The 15143-nt window shown below is 49.1% G+C and overlaps 1 protein-coding gene across 2 annotated transcripts in view; it reads left to right on the top strand.

The window, feature by feature from the left end:
- Positions 1-296: 296 nt before the first annotated feature.
- RGS10 (regulator of G protein signaling 10) overlaps positions 297-15143 on the top strand; it is a 38557-nt gene continuing 23710 nt past the window's right edge. The window contains exons 1-3 of one of the 2 annotated variants that reach the window (XM_044236687.1): positions 297-396; positions 12389-12507; positions 13698-13784. In XM_044236687.1, coding sequence (XP_044092622.1) covers positions 348-396; positions 12389-12507; positions 13698-13784 — 255 coding nt within the window. In that variant the 5' untranslated portion in view covers positions 297-347. Of the gene's footprint in view, positions 397-5872; positions 6048-12388; positions 12508-13697; positions 13785-15143 lie in introns of those variants that run through there. The other variant, XM_044236688.1, reaches the window with a different exon arrangement.

The following is a 15143-nucleotide window of genomic DNA, read 5'->3' as shown; positions in this document are numbered from 1 at the left end:
CCCCGGGGTGCGCGGGCAGGGCTCCTAAGCCACAGGCAACAGCACGCGCTCCTTCCAGGCCAGGGCACGCCATCCCGGGCGCGGGGCCGGGACTCGGCGTTTGGTCACTCGCGACCGCCCTGGGCCACTCAGGCCCCGGAGGCTGGAATGCTGGGCCCCTGCCGGGGCGGGCGGGCAGGGCGCACCGAGCGCGCCACGCGGCGCCTGGCGGTGGGGAGGGCGGCGGGGCGGGGGCGGGCGCGCCGGGGCGGTGCTGAGCGGGCTCCTCCTCCTTGGCCTCCTCCTCCTCTCCGTCCTCCTGCTCAGCCGCCCCGCTGCTCCTCCTTCCTCCCGGGGCGACCGCGGCGATGTTTAACCGCGCCGTGAGCCGGCTCAGCAGGAAGCGGCCGCCGTCAGGTAAGCGGCTCCCCGGCACGCGGGCTGGGGATCGGGGCGCCCGGAGGAGCCGCCTCGGCTGACGCTGCCCGCCCAGGGTCCCGGGCATCCTTCCCTCCTTCCTGTGTTCGGGCGCGGCTCGGCGATGCCACCCGACGAGGGTCCCCACCGACCGCGCCACTGCTCGTTGCTCCATCCAGCGTCCCTGCGGTCGCAGCGGCGGTGGGAGCGCAGAGCCCCGAGCGGCGCTGCGGGGAGGAAGTTTGGACAAAAGGAAGAACAGCAGCAGTTTTCTTTTTAGTGATGGTCTGGGAGAAGAAAGGAGATCCCATGCATCCCCAAACTTTGGAAGGAGTGTGGGCTCTAGATCCGAAAAGTCGCACGGGTCCCTTCCCTTGGGGAGTTCTCCGTCTCTCTCCGCTGCGGGCGTTGGTGCGAATGATGCCCGCGAGGCGCCCGGAGGTGGCAGGGCTGGACCCCAGCATCGGACTGGCAGCGGGGCCCGGGCTGCCCAGCGCCTTCATTTCTGCGCTGCGGAGCCGAAATGTGGGGCCGCCGAGGAGGGTGAACACCAGGGTGGAGAGAAGGCACATCTCTCCACCCTGGTGGAGAGTTCGCTCTAGGGGAGCGCTGACATTACCGGGGACTTGCCCTGGCTGCCACAATGGACCAGGCTGAGCCACAGTTTGCAGGGAGTTGATAGGACAGAGAATCCACAGTGAAAATGAGACCATGCCTTTGACGCCAACCGCCTTACCCTTTTCGTTCACAGTTACGGCTGTGCTCCTTTGAGCTCTTAATGTGGGCGCAGGTCTCTGTTCACCCAGTTCTGCGTTCTCTCTCCACCCTTAGGGGCGCCCTTGTAAAACAGGTACTGTTAAGGCAACTTTCCAGAAGAGGGAACCGAAGCTCGGAGCTGTTAGGTAACCAGTTAGGGGGGATGGAGAATCTTTGAAACTCAGGTTGATCTGACTGTGGAGTTCAGAGGCTTTTCTGCTACCTCCCACTCTGACGGTGGCTGCTTTAGTGCTAAGAGTCTGAACATGTTGGTGGGTCCTGTTTTCACTGAATATCCTATTTTATGAGAGACAGTGCAGTTAAGAGGAGGGACTGGGTGGGCGGGTGAACCAGACCCTCTGGGACCAAATCCCACCTCCACTGTTGTAAAAACTTTGTGTCGCGTGCAAATGAGGTTCTGCAGAATGGGAATAAAACAGCTATCCCTCTTTGAGCCCTTGAACGGAGCTGGTTTCCTGTCCATTACCTTATGCAAATCATTGCATTTAATATTCAGGACACCCTTAGTAAAGCAGGACTTCACAGGGTTATTGTAAAGAGTTCGTATTGGTGTCAGTGGGCTTGTACTTCTTTCTGGGTTGTCTGTGGGTCCAAGGATTCCTTTGGGGGTGTTCCTTTGGTGTTCCCTGTTGGTGCCTCTTCACAGGCCTGTGGGACAGTAGGCAGAGCCTGGACTCCAGCTCAGCTCCTGGTTCCCACCTTGACTCTATCATTCGGTGACCTTGAGCAAGTTACTTGACCTCTGAGCCAATTGCTAAATTATTGGGAAGTTTGAGAACTGGGTGCCAAATCACAGACAGCTTGAAATTGGCTGTTTGGTGGATACTTTTACCATGGAAATGGGCAAAGACTGCAGATCAAGCTTTTTTATCTAGGAGAGCTGGTTTCCTGGCGCACCTCTGCATCTGTTTTCCCATCTGTAAAGTGGGTTTCGTAGAGTCTTGGGATTAAACACACAACATCCGAGGTCTCTAGTGCAATGCCTGGCATGTAATATGTGAGGAATAATGGTTAGTTTCCCCACTTTCATGTTATAAACAGAGCTGTTCTGAACACCTCTGCCTGGGTTTTCATTGCTTCGCATCATTTGGGGGTATCCCTGGTTTGGGGGTGTTATAGGGATGAGAGTTGTACCCCAGAAAGACTGGGGCAATTTAGAGATACTAGTGGAGTGTACCTCTTTTAGGGTCATCACTTTTCAGCCTTACAACATGAGATTAGGTGACAGATAGAAAGATTAGTAGCTAAGCACCATGATTTGGCATTGGGTACCTCGCCACTGAGAGCCCAAACAGCAATGGATCTTTAGGTTTAAAGTGTACCCCACCAATGAGAAAGGGCAAATGAGGCCCTGCCCTTTGGACATCACCATCCAGCAGTGCGAAAAGAAGGGGTCAAGTGAGAAAGGGCATGTGGGCCCCGAGGCAGAGGTACTGGGAAGCTTGCCAAGTGATCCATGGGACCCTGTACTGCATTTTTACTTGGTAACTTTGAATTATTTTCCTTAAACTGGCTCTCCAAATTATATAAGCTTCCAGCCCCACAAGTGCTGGATCCAGCCCTGTAATCTCCTGATACAGGCCCAGTTTCAGTCCTGGCACCCAGAACCTTCTATTGTATAGGCTTTTCCTGCTTTTCAGCAAAAACTTACCGGAGACCATGTCTTCAAGCTCAGAGTTTGGAATTCCTAACCCCTAATTTCAAGGTTCAAAGTGGAATTCCCTTGTTTTCCTTAAGGGGATTTCTCAAAGTATGTTCTTGAACCCACCGGGGATGCCAAGGCCGTGGATAAAATGCAGCTTTCCAGGCCACACCCTGGACCCACTGATTCCATCTTGGGGACCCGAGGTGGGGGGGAGAATAAGCTGCATTTCCGACAAATGCCTTAGTTGATTCTTGTGCCACTGAAGTCTGTCCACCCTCTCGCCCCCTACAAGGACTCACACAGTCGGTGGTAGTTTTGATGCTGCTCACCTGGAAAGCAAAGCCGAAGCCACAGTCTTCCCTCTGCGAGCAGACCGAGGGGCGATCCGTGGAGGGAATCCCCACCCTGCCAGGCAGGCTTGGCTCTCCCCCCGGGGGCCGGTTGTACACTAGCCCATTAAACCCTTGGGACCAGTTTTGGATTTATTGCTGGGCTTAAGTTTTTATTTAAAGATGACAGTCAACATAGCAACTTAAGGTCTTTGTTTTAACAACCCCGCAGCTGGCAGTCTTGGCCTCTGGGAAAACTTTCCCTGCGGAACGTCATGGGCCCTGTTGGCCTGTGGCTTCAGGGAGAGCAGTTTGGGGACAGGGAGGCCGGGCTGGGCCCAGGGGTGTTGTTTTAGACTGGTATGGTTAGCCTACAAGCCGGCTGTGTCTGGGATGTCAGCTTCCAATGCCACCAGCTCTGAATGCCACCAAGGGCAGCCCGTAGACCAGCGGCACAGGTGCTGCTATGCTGCTACAGCTCTGCCTTCTTCATTGGCTTTGCATGTGACTGATGTCTCCTTCTTGCACTGTTGGAAATTTGGGGAACCTTGGCAGGTGCCAGGCAGGCCGTTTCCTGGGGCTTCCTGGGTAGACTAAGGCACACGTCCTGCTGTGCTTGAGTAATCCCCTCGGCCTGGGGCGCTGGGCTTAGAAAGTTGCTGTTTAAATTGTACTAAATTTACTCTCACTGGTTGTCTTCTGCTTCCCCCAGATAGCTCTCCTCTGGAACAGCCCTAAGAGGGGTGGTGGGGGCCGAGGGGCCCCCGGGCAGGCGACAGCAGCAGTAGCTACCTGATAAGAGCCATCAGGAGGCATCCCCTGCAGGGGGGACAGCCCCTTGCAGACTTCCGGGGACTCATTTCCCTTCTAAGCCGGTTCCCATCCCTCCAGGGCTTTGCAGGGTGCCTGTGGGTCAGCTGTGCTGTTCCCTCTGCACGGTGCTCTGGGACCCTTCCTCCGGCCTGCCTTCTGCCCCAGGCCCATTCCCCTGCTCTCACTCTGCCCCTGGGGGGCTGTGCGTTCCCGCTTCTGCCCCTTTGCTTCCCAGGGGTGTCCTCTGTCCTGAGTCTTCTCCCAAAGCTGGGTCTCCCCCTGCCCCAGCAGGGCCTCTCTCCCCAGACTCCTCCTGCCTCCCTCCCTCTCTGCCCCCGAAATGCAGGCTGTTTTGTCTCTCTGTGGACAGCCACAGAGGCCAAGGGGCAGGGTCTTGTCTGGAGCCACCACCCATTTTAGAAGGGACAGACCAGAGAACTCAAATTTCTGACCCAAGCCTAGAGCTACCTGCATGAGTTCACACAATGTCCGTTGAGTCATCTTGTTAAAATATATTTAGAGTTAAAATATATAAATGAATATGGAGCTGACAGCTTTTCTCTTTCCTCTTCTCCTGCCTCCTTCTTCCCTTCCTCCCCTTTCTTCCTTTCTCTTGTCAGGACATTAAAAACAATGCCATCATCAACCGTCTTTATCATTCCATAAATGAAAGGGCATTTGAATACCCAAGAGAGTAAAGACAGAATTTCATGTAAGGAAATATCCTGATCCACGGAATCTTCTAGAGGTTGTTGTGTCCAGGGAGAGGCACTGGGTGGCTGAGGGATAGAGCTGACAGGAAGTCATGCTCCCCTGTTCTCCCACTGTCTTTTGAATTTTGTACCGTGTAAATAAATACAATGATCTTTTTCCTAAAAACAACCCATGGCTGCCTTGACCATATCAAGACAGCTTACGTGGTAAATATTTTTTTATCCTTATTTTCATTTCTTTTTTTTTTTTTAAGATTTTATTTATTTGACAGAGATCACAAGTAGGCAGAGAGGCAGGCAGAGAGGGACAAAGGAGGAGGAAGCAGGCTCCCCGCAAAGCAGAGAGCCTGATGCGGGGCTCCATCCCAGGACCCTGAGATCATGACCTGAGCCGAAGGCAGAGGCTTTAACCCACTGAGCCACCCAGGTGCCCCCTTATTTCTTCATGAACTGGTGAAAAAAGCTTCATGCCATCCTGTGGCATTGTGGGCAGATAGCCATCTGGGAACTCCTGGTCTCGTCTTCTCAATTAATTTTAAGTTCCGTGAGAAAAAGGGCCTCGCCTTTCACTTACTGCGTCTGTCACTCTCCTTCTTGCCTTTGCAGGCTCTGTAGCCCGAGGATTGGGGCTGAGCCCCACCTCATCCACTTCTTTGCTTTCTCCTTGGAGCACAGGACTTAACCTCACCGTGCCTCAGTTTCCACCTCTGTAAAATGGGCCCCTGATGAGCCCAACCTCAGAGGGTCGCTGTGACGTGGAGACCAGATCTATATAGCAAGCGCTCAGTCCGGAGCTATTTTTACAGCCGTCCTGCCCACTGTCTCGCCCCCGATCCATCAGAAAACATCCATCAACATGAACGTGAACATGAGCGCCAGACACGGCGGACCCCCCGGGGGGACTCAGCTCCTCCTCAAGAAATGCAGAATGTCACTTACTCGCCCAGCCGTGGGGGCCCCATGGGGAGTGAAGGCACATTTGTGCGTGAGTGTCAGGCCCCCTGGGGGGGGCGGCGGCACAGGGCTTCTGGAAAGTGAGGGAAATGAGGACAGGGTCTTCGTTTTCACCCCCAGAGTAGGGCTCCTGGGTAATTTTTATTTTTTCTGGGCCTTTGCCTAGAAAGTAGAGATCTAGGGAGGCTACAAATAACAGTCTGGCGTTCTGATTTCCTTCCCTCTGGTAGAAACTGGAAGCCAGTGGCCATCTGTTGTTTAGTCCACTCAAAAGAGGATGTGGAGTCTTGTTTTTCCTCCAGACCCAAGGGTGCTCAGGAGCCCCACAGCCCCCGGCCTGTCTCCCACGAAACGTCTCTGAGAAGGCAGTGGGTTTCTGGGCTTCGTGAGACTCCTCAGGTGGACCCCAGAGCATGGAACGTAAGGAGCGGCCCCCACCCCCCTTTGGCAGATGTCCTCCGCTTAAAGGTGCACCGGCGCCCCGGGAGGCACCGCCCCAGCCCTTGGCTTTCTCTGAGGTCTCTGGCTTCTTATAGAAAAACGCCACGAAGCCTTTTCTGAGTCCAGCCAACCCTCTGCAGCCTGCTCGCCTTCTCTGGTCTTTGATGCTTGCTATTATGATTATTTTAAAAACTTTTCCAATTTTTATTATTATATTCTGCTCGTTGCACTTCGCGCAAACCTCCCCACCAAGGGAACTGCGTGCTCGAAGGGTGGTCATTCTCCGACCTTAGATGCTGGAGGCAGAAAACACTTAAGTAACGTTTAGGTAGAGTGTGTCCGTGACTCACTTTCTCCGGAGCCCTACATAGATCTCCCGTTGTGACCAACTGATTCTCTGCTTCTAAGTTCGGATGACTTTAAAAAAAAAAAATGTAATATGTTTGATGCGGAATCGTTGATATGAGGTTTTAAAGATTTTATTTATTTGTGAGAGAGAGAATGAGGGGAGGGGCAGAGGGGGAGGGAGAGGGAAAGAACCTCAAGCAGATTCGGTGCCGAGTGCGGAGCCCGACCCGGGGCTCGATCTCACCACACAGAGACCGTGACTTGAACTGATACCAAGAGTCAGACGCTTAACTGGCTGAGCCACCCAGGCTCCTCTGGATGTGAGGTTTTACGTAAGGTTCTTGGGGTGTGCACTTTTCCTTGAATGTTTATGGGGATTTTGGGGTGTGTGTGTGTGTGTGTGTTGCACCAGACTGCTTTAGAATTGGGAATGAACATTTCTGCCTCTTCCTGGGCTTGAATATTTCATATGTTTTCTTTAATAATGCTAGAAGTTTGGGGGGTACTTAGGATAGGCTCTTTGATGATGTACCCTGATTCTGCTTTGAGGAAGGTGGGTGTTAAGGTTTTACTAGGACATTATCTGACTTGGGAAAATTGTCTATGCAGGATCATTAACCTAGACCTTCCTGCAGACTATTAGCAGGAATCCACGCTGTAAGCCTTTAGCTCTGGTGAGTGTTACAGATGTCTTTTGAGTATGGATTTCCAAGGAATTAATGTCTGGAGAAAGTCTCTGGTAGATATGACATCATAGCATCTATAAATAATGCATTACGAAATATGCTGCAAGCCACCAGCCTCAGCCATCTGTATCTGTGAAATAATGGCTTTTGCTGAAGTCAGAAACCACACAGAACAGCATAAATGTAAATGGAAAGCGTATGTATGTTGTGTTCACATGCTAGATGGTTCTAGCGGTCTGCTGTGGGTTTTGTCTGTGCTGAATTCCCTCTTGGTTTTCTCAGTCTTTTCCCACGGTGCAGTTGTCTTCCTCTTCAAGGCCGTTATGTTCTGGCCTTTGTGAGTGTGGAGATCGGCTGTTATTAGAAACAAAAATGGCAGTAGAACCTTATGATAAAGTGCATGGGCTCTGGAGCTGTGCTCGGAGCGTGGTCTCCGCTCTCCTCGCTGGGCGATGCTTACAAGTTTCTGTGCCTCGTCTGTGCTTCCCCCTCGGAAGTGGGGATATTAAGCACACCACCGGCTCATTGTGAGGTGTGAATGATCGAACCCACAGAAAAAGCTTGAAGCAGTCCCAGCACACTACAAAGTGTCAGTGTCCCCTGTTGTTACTAGCTAATGATAGATTGCTCTGAGCATAAATCTATTGAAAAACAAGTATTGTGAGGGCTCCTGGGTGACTCAGTGGGTTAAGTGTCTGTCTTCAGCTCAGGTCAGGATCCCAGAGTCCTGGGATCGAGCCCCGCATTGGGCTCCCTGCTCAGCGGGAAGCCTGTTTCTCCCTCTCCTCCATGCTCGGCTCTCTCTTGCTATCTCGGTCTCTCTTTTTCAAATAAATATATAAGTAATATCTTTTAAAAAAAAAAGAAAAAGAAAAATAAGTATCATGCCTACAAAAATCTGATCTAAAATGTTTTAAAGACCGCAGGAGGTAAAAAAAATTTTTTTTCATTGCAAAAATATTTTAATAGGTAAACTAAACAACAAGACAAGATAAACAGAACTGGACAAAATTGAAACAAAAGTCATCAGCGATAGTTCCTTACTAACTTGAGTGATCTTAAAGCTGCTAGATAAGTATGTTTGACTTTTTTTCCACCTGTGCATTCCAAGTTTAACTTCTTGTGTAATCCATCTAAAATGGCAACTTTTGTCAACAAAAAAGCAAAGAATAATATTATTCCTTTATGGCTCCAGGTGCCAGGAGTTGGGAAGCTGGGAGCTCTTGGCTTTGCTTTATTCTTAAGTTCAGAAGTAAACTTGCTTTTTATAGAGAAAGGTTATTCCTTTTTTTCTTACAATTGCTGGACTGACTGTAACATTTCAGGTGAACTTGTCTTAGGAGCCTTTACTTACATGCATTGGGAAGTAGGGAAAGTCTCCTGAGGTAATAGAAATGGCCCGCGTTGAGGGATGATCTCTAGGGCAGTGCCAGATGGGGGGTGGGGGTGGGGGGGGTGCACCGCTCAGTCTCCCTGGTGGTCAGGAGCATGACTTGGAAAAGAGAGGCACCGTTACATGAGTGGAGTTGCAAATGCGGCTCTATTTAGAGCTATCTATCTATTACTGATACCAATCAAGAAAGATTAAGGAAAAAAGGTGTAGCCAAAAGCTCTTATTAAAATTGAAGGGCAGTCAGGAAGTCTTGGAAAAATTCGAACCAATACTCCTGGGAAAAGCAAAAACACACATCAGACAGGGTGCGGTAGATTCCCACAGTAAAGGTCGTGGGGGCAGAAGGTGGGCACAAAGGCAAGAAGGAATTTGTCTTATCCAGGGCACCGGAGCCAGACTCCAGTGGCTGTGGCTGTGGAGAGCAGCTGCATCTTGGTGGACTTCCTGAGCCAGCCCTGGAAATTCTGTGCCCTTCTGTATTCGTGTCGGGGTCAATGCAATCCATGACTTTCGATGGCAGGGAGATGATAGCCCAGTCAAGGACCAAGAGAAAGGGCCGTTTATTTGCCAGGTACTATGTTCTGGAGCAGACCTGGGGTTCTGCGAGGGTGGCCCTGGGTCGGGGGACGGTCACTTTCACACTGAAGTCCTAGTACGGGTTCCATCGAGCTGTTCTCTAGTTGGGTCACCTTGGGTAGGTCATTTTACCCTCTGCACCTCTATTTCTCAGTCTATAAAATCCAGGGACTAGACCAGACTAGTGCGTATTGAGTTACAAGAGTTTTCGATCAAGTGAAAGTTGGCACAGAAATTTAATATGCAAAGTAATTTGAGTATAAATTAAGGGTTGGGGGAGGTGGCAGTTATCAAATGGTGGGGTCAGAAAGCTTATCTCCTATTTAACCAAAGGAGCACTCTTTTGGATTTTTTTTTTTCCAATTTATTTATTTTCAGAAAAACAGTATTCATTATTTTTTCACCACACCCAGTGCTCCATGCAAGCCGTGCCCTCTATAATACCCACCACCTGGTACCCCAACCTCCCACCCCCCCGCCACTTCAAACCCCTCAGATTGTTTTTCAGAGTCCATAGTCTCTCATGGTTCATCTCCCCTTCCAATTTACCCAAAAGCACATACCCTCCCCAATGTCCGTAACCCTACCCCCCTTCTCCCAACCCCCTTCCCCCCAGCAACCCACAGTTTGTTTCGTGAGATTAAGAGTCACTTATGGTTTCTCTCCCTCCCTATCCCATCTTGTTTCATGGATTCTTCTCTCTTTTGGATTTTTAAATGGGAATCCACTGAGTGTATTTATTTGCAAGATACGTGTGGCAGCAAACACTAAGATGTGGTCTGTTTTTTGTTGAAAAGAATGTCAGGAGCTTTAAAACCCTTTCAGACCAAGGTTGGAAACTTACGCGCAGAGTAGGTGTTGTGTGACAGCAGGAGAAATTTCTGGCTGCCTAAGACTGCTCCCGGGAGCAGCCTACTTGTGTCTCTGTGTGTATTTACTTCAGAGACGATCTCCTGAGGGAGGGTAGCAAGTTGTGAGGCTGTACTCATGAGCAGGAATAAGTTGGTGAAATGCTTGGCCGAATGAACCCTCTTGCAGAACTTTTTTTATAATGGTGATCTCTTGATTCGATTTGTACTTTGTCGGGAAGAAACCCAGTGTTCACTGTGTTTAGAGGCTTGCCGTTCTAGCATTTTCGAAGAGAGCAGGGGAAGTAATGTAATATCCACGGACTGAAGATTCACTTTAAAGGAGAATCAGGTCCATTTGTGCTGTGTTTGAGTGAGTTTACTTCTCCGTGAAAGGAACAGATCTGTCTTGAAAATTCTCTTATGTGCTCTATCACCAGTGCGCATTGAAACACAGTCCCCACTCCCTGGCAGGCTTCTGGCTTCTGCTTTTCAGCCCCAGTCAGCCAGCAAGTGTCTACAATCCAGGTGGTTCTCCCAGACCCTGGGGGACAAGAGTCTCAGCTGTTTGAGAAATTAACACGTGGATTGGCCCAATAGAACAGGAAAGATCATGGCAGCTGAGTTACTGTTAAGGCCAATGTATCCGGATACAACTTTCTTCCAAAAACGTTTAAAACTCTATGGCATCCTAGTGGTTTGCAGCAATTAATATTCATAGGACTTTTTTCATTTGTCCTTTTCAAATGGTCTGCTTTGCTGATTTTTAAAATTAAAAGCGTAATTTCTCCTACATTCAAACTTTTCTTTATAGAAATAGGCATCTACGGGATGCCTAGGTGGCTCAGTGGGTTAAAGCCTCTGCCTTCAGCTCAGGTCATAATCTCAGGGTCCTGGTATCGAGCCCCACATCAGGCTCTCTGCTCAGTGGGGAACCTGTTCCCCCCCCACCCCGCCTGCCTCTCTGCCTACTTGTGAGCTCTCTCTGTCAAATAAATAAAATCTTAAAAAAAAAAAAGAAAGAAAGAAAGAAAGAAATAGGCATCCACTTCGAATGAGAAAAGTATTAGCTATAAAAAGAGTTCACTTGATACATCATTATTTTAGGGAAGAGGAGAGAGGAACTAACATTTGTGAGGGTCCTCTGTGAGCTTCTAGATACCCGATGGGCTTCCCGTTTTAGTCTTTTGGATAACCAGTGAGACAGGGAGATTATCTTGCACACAGAATTTTGCCCCTTACCACACAGTCTGAATTTGCTGAACTGGGTTTGGAACCTGGGCCCATCCGAAGTTACATTCAATGTTTTTTTTTTCCCCTTGACTCCAGGAAGGGACCAAATTCTGTAAAATGAGGCATGTGTGTGTTGTACTTCCTCTCAGGCAAATAGTCAAAGTGTGTTAGTTGGAAGTCTCCTGTCCCCTTTCCTATAGTCAAGAGACTTTTCTGCTCTTGAGGAAGAGAAGGCAGCGGGTGTGCAGGTAGAGAGTCATTCATCCAATCTATACGCGTAGTAACGGTGTGATGCTGAACCGTATTGGAGACAAAGGAAAAATCAGTAATACCAATCCTGTTTTTATTCACAATTTTGTTATTTTGTTTGTTAAAGAATTCTTTTTCTTTTTTTTTTAAGATTTTATTTATGTATTTGATGGAATGAGAGAGCATAACGGGGGGAAAGGCAGAAGGAGAGGGAGAAGCAGGCTCCCCACTGAGCAGGGAGCCTAACATGGGGCTTGATCCCAGGACCCCAGGATCATGACGTGAGCCAAAGGCAGACGCTTAACCAACCGAGGCACCCAGATGCCCCACATTATGGAATTCTTTGCATATTTTGATTTTTCAAAATCTTGCATGAAAAGACCATTTATCTTGATGCCTGAGTTTTTTAGCAACCCCCTAAAATCATGTAGCTGCAGCCAGTGTCTCCCTTTTCCCACCCTTGGCCCAACCCCGGTGCACACTTTTATTTATGTGCCGGGCAATGAACTACCTGTGTTGCGGATACAACATAAAGATAACACAGAAGCTTTCGGACTACTGTGTCAGTCACGCAGATCATCACAAGACAGCGCGATAATGACCAGACTGTGCCCAAAGCACAGTAATGGGGAAGCAGCCGCCATGGTGGCAGGGTTCCTGGGAGGAAGTCCTTGGGAGGCTTGAGGGCTGGCCAGAGGACACGTGGGTGGGGGAAGGATGGATGGAGAGTGGTGGGAAAGGACAAGGCCCCCTTGTCATCGCTCTGAGCCTCAGTTTCCCTCACACGTAAGATGGAGGAAATGGCAGTGCCTCCTTCCTAAGGTTATCATGGGAGCTAGAATGGGTTCCCCGTGTGAAGCGCCTGCCGTAGATTCTGGCACGTAACCTGTATTAGCCACAATGGTGATGACAGTGACCATTACTTGCGGATATTTTTACGTGAAAGTATCTTTGGGCCAAATTCACAGTCTGAACTTTGCTTTGCAGACATCCACGGCAGCGATGGGAGTCCCAGCAGCAGCCAGCAGAACCCCAAGAGCACAGCCAAATGGGCGGCCTCTCTGGAGAATCTGCTCGAAGACCCAGAAGGCGTGAAAAGATTTAGGGTTTGCCTTTTTCATTGTCGACTGGGATCGGTGCAGCCTGTGCAGAAGGGTAGACACCTGTTGTGGGGAACACGGACTGGTTTTTCCCTCTATGTGTCCCAACCTGAGAATTAGGACTTCTCACTTGCTATGGCCAAGGGGGAGACTCTCTCCCAGATAGCCTGGGGTCCAAGCGGAGGGGCACGCACAGGCTGTTTCTGGTTTTTATGTAGTTGGATGGGAGGGGGGGGTGATGGGCAAAGAGGTGCTTTGCTCATTGGCAGAATCCCCAAAGCCTTTCCAGCTCTGGGACCCCTGGGAGGGGGTGGTCTGGGTCTCTGATGTGAAGGTTGGTTCTCCGGGATTCTCGGGATTCATTATGGACCCGGTGAGAAAGGAGGACAACGGCTGGGGAAGTGAAGGTGAACTCCGAGAGGAGGCTGTTGGATGGGGTGTGTCGGCACTGCCTAGAAAGAACCCTCTGGCTGGCAGAAACCCCGGGGGTCGGAGAGAAGAACCACATGGGAATTTCAAGAGGGCCCTATATCTGACCGAGTCCCACCGCCTTCTGCCTTTAAGTTTTGGCTCAGGTCAGCGTTAGCCCTGATGCTGTTGGTCCGTGTTGCAGCGCCGGGGGAGGGGGTGGTGGGCTGGGCTCTAACATCTCTGGACGTCCGGCCCCTGGGGGCACCGTCTAGATCTCAGGGAGGACCCCATTCTGCACCCAGTGGGATGGCAGACCGTGCTACTCACCCCCACTGCTGCCCAAAGAAAACACACCTCCAGCTTAAAATAGTTTTCATCGTGGCATTTTTAGACATGCTTAATTTGTTTCTTTTCTTTTGTTTAAAAAAAAATGGGGCTGATTTTAGAGGAATGTACTTTGTTTAAACACTGTCTGGAAGGAACTAATATATCTCCCACTTAAATTTACTCTTTGGTAATTTATTGTTATCTTAGACTTCTGAGTAAATTCTTGCTTCATTTTTAGTCTTCCTGACGATGTCCGAGTCAGTAAATTCAAATGCATATGAAATTCTAGCTTTAACATTAAACATATGCTTTGTTTTTTAGGATGGAGTTTTCGAAGGGTGACAGAACCATATTCATTAGTCCCATTTTGCCAAACTGGCCCTTGAAGGAAATTACTTGTTATTTTCTTTCCTTAAAGTATAACATTGCTTGATATTTTCTCCTCTTTTTATCTATAGGAATTTTTAAAAAAGGAATTCAGTGAAGAAAATGTTTTATTTTGGCTAGCCTGTGAAGATTTTAAGAAAACACAGGATAAGAAGCAGGTATGTCTTCGGGTCTGTAATTAGTTCTTGAGTTCCTTGAGTTCTTGATCATTTTTTTCTCTCTCATTATGAAGTTACAGCTGCCTTTCCAACAGACTTTGAAATTGCCTCAAGAAATCTGAACCATATTGGATTTGGGGAAGACTGAAGCTTCAAATTATGCAGTGATCAAATATTAATAATTTTTCAAAGTGTTAATTTTAATTTTTTAAAGATTTTATCTATTTTTGAGAAAGAGAGAAAGAGAGAGAGAGAGAGAGCAAGCATATGGGCTGGGGGGAGGGGCAGAGCTCCTTGCTGAGCAGGGAGCCTGATGTGGGACTTGATCCCAGGACCCTGAGATCATGACCTGAGCTGAAGGCTGACACTTGACTGAGCCACCAAGACACCCCAAATTGTGTTAATTTTTAAATGGAGCTGTTCCAATGGACAAATAGTTTAAAGTAAAAATAACGATTTCTGTCATTTCAAGTTTATCATTGCACATGATTTTTTTCTTCATGAATAAGTTATGAGGATGCTTCCCCAGAGTTTGACATGTCGGTATTTTGTACGGATGTAGTAAAACGATAAACAGATGTGTGGCGATAAAAGCGCAACTCGAATCAGATAGATTGTCAATTATTCAACGTATCTTACAAAACATCCTGTAGTTGGCAGGCATCCCACATAGAAAGTTTCTGACTGTTCTCCTGGGTAAATGTGTGCTCTTTGCAGGAGGTAGCCTTTAATTCTGATGTCAGCAGATTTTCTGTCCTTGAAGATTGGGTGGAAGAGGGAGGTGGAGGAGATTATGGGGAAGAAGGCCTGTGGGTCAGGTGTGTTTATGAGGCCTAGGCATGTGTATTTCTAAGAGGCTACCAGCTACATGCCTACAAGGGCCAGTGAGTAAACACAAATCCATGAAGCTTTTGGTGTGAGGCTATAAGGAGTGGTGGGGACTGGGGCCATTGTGGATAGCCGGCCCCGCCTCCAGGAGCTGTGGCTGATTCTGTAGCTGACTTTGGCAGTGAACACTTTGGGGCCTGTGGCTGTCTGGGCTTTCTGTGCTTTGAGTTCTGCCCACTTAGGTCTTCGCTTGCCCACCCTTGCCCCCCAGAACCCTAAGGGTCTGGCCTCTTCCTAAGGCATTTTCAGCCCAGTGCTGCCTGGTTATCCAGAGAAGCTGGATGTTTGGATTCTTAGGAAACCATTAGATTTTATAAATGTTGGAACTAATTTGTAGAAAACGTAAAACCTTGCCTGCCAAACAAAACATATCCATGGGCAGATGTAGCTCGTGGCCTGACAGCTTTTGAGCCTCTATCTCTAAACCTGGACTCTGCGAAGCCAGCGACCGTTACATGTTTATAGACAACA

Source organism: Neovison vison, chromosome 2, assembly GCF_020171115.1.
Source record: "Neovison vison isolate M4711 chromosome 2, ASM_NN_V1, whole genome shotgun sequence".
In the NCBI taxonomy this organism is placed as follows: Eukaryota; Metazoa; Chordata; class Mammalia; order Carnivora; family Mustelidae; genus Neogale; species Neogale vison.
Note: the sequence above shows the minus strand (reverse complement) of the source record. Positions and strands in the feature narration are given on the sequence as shown.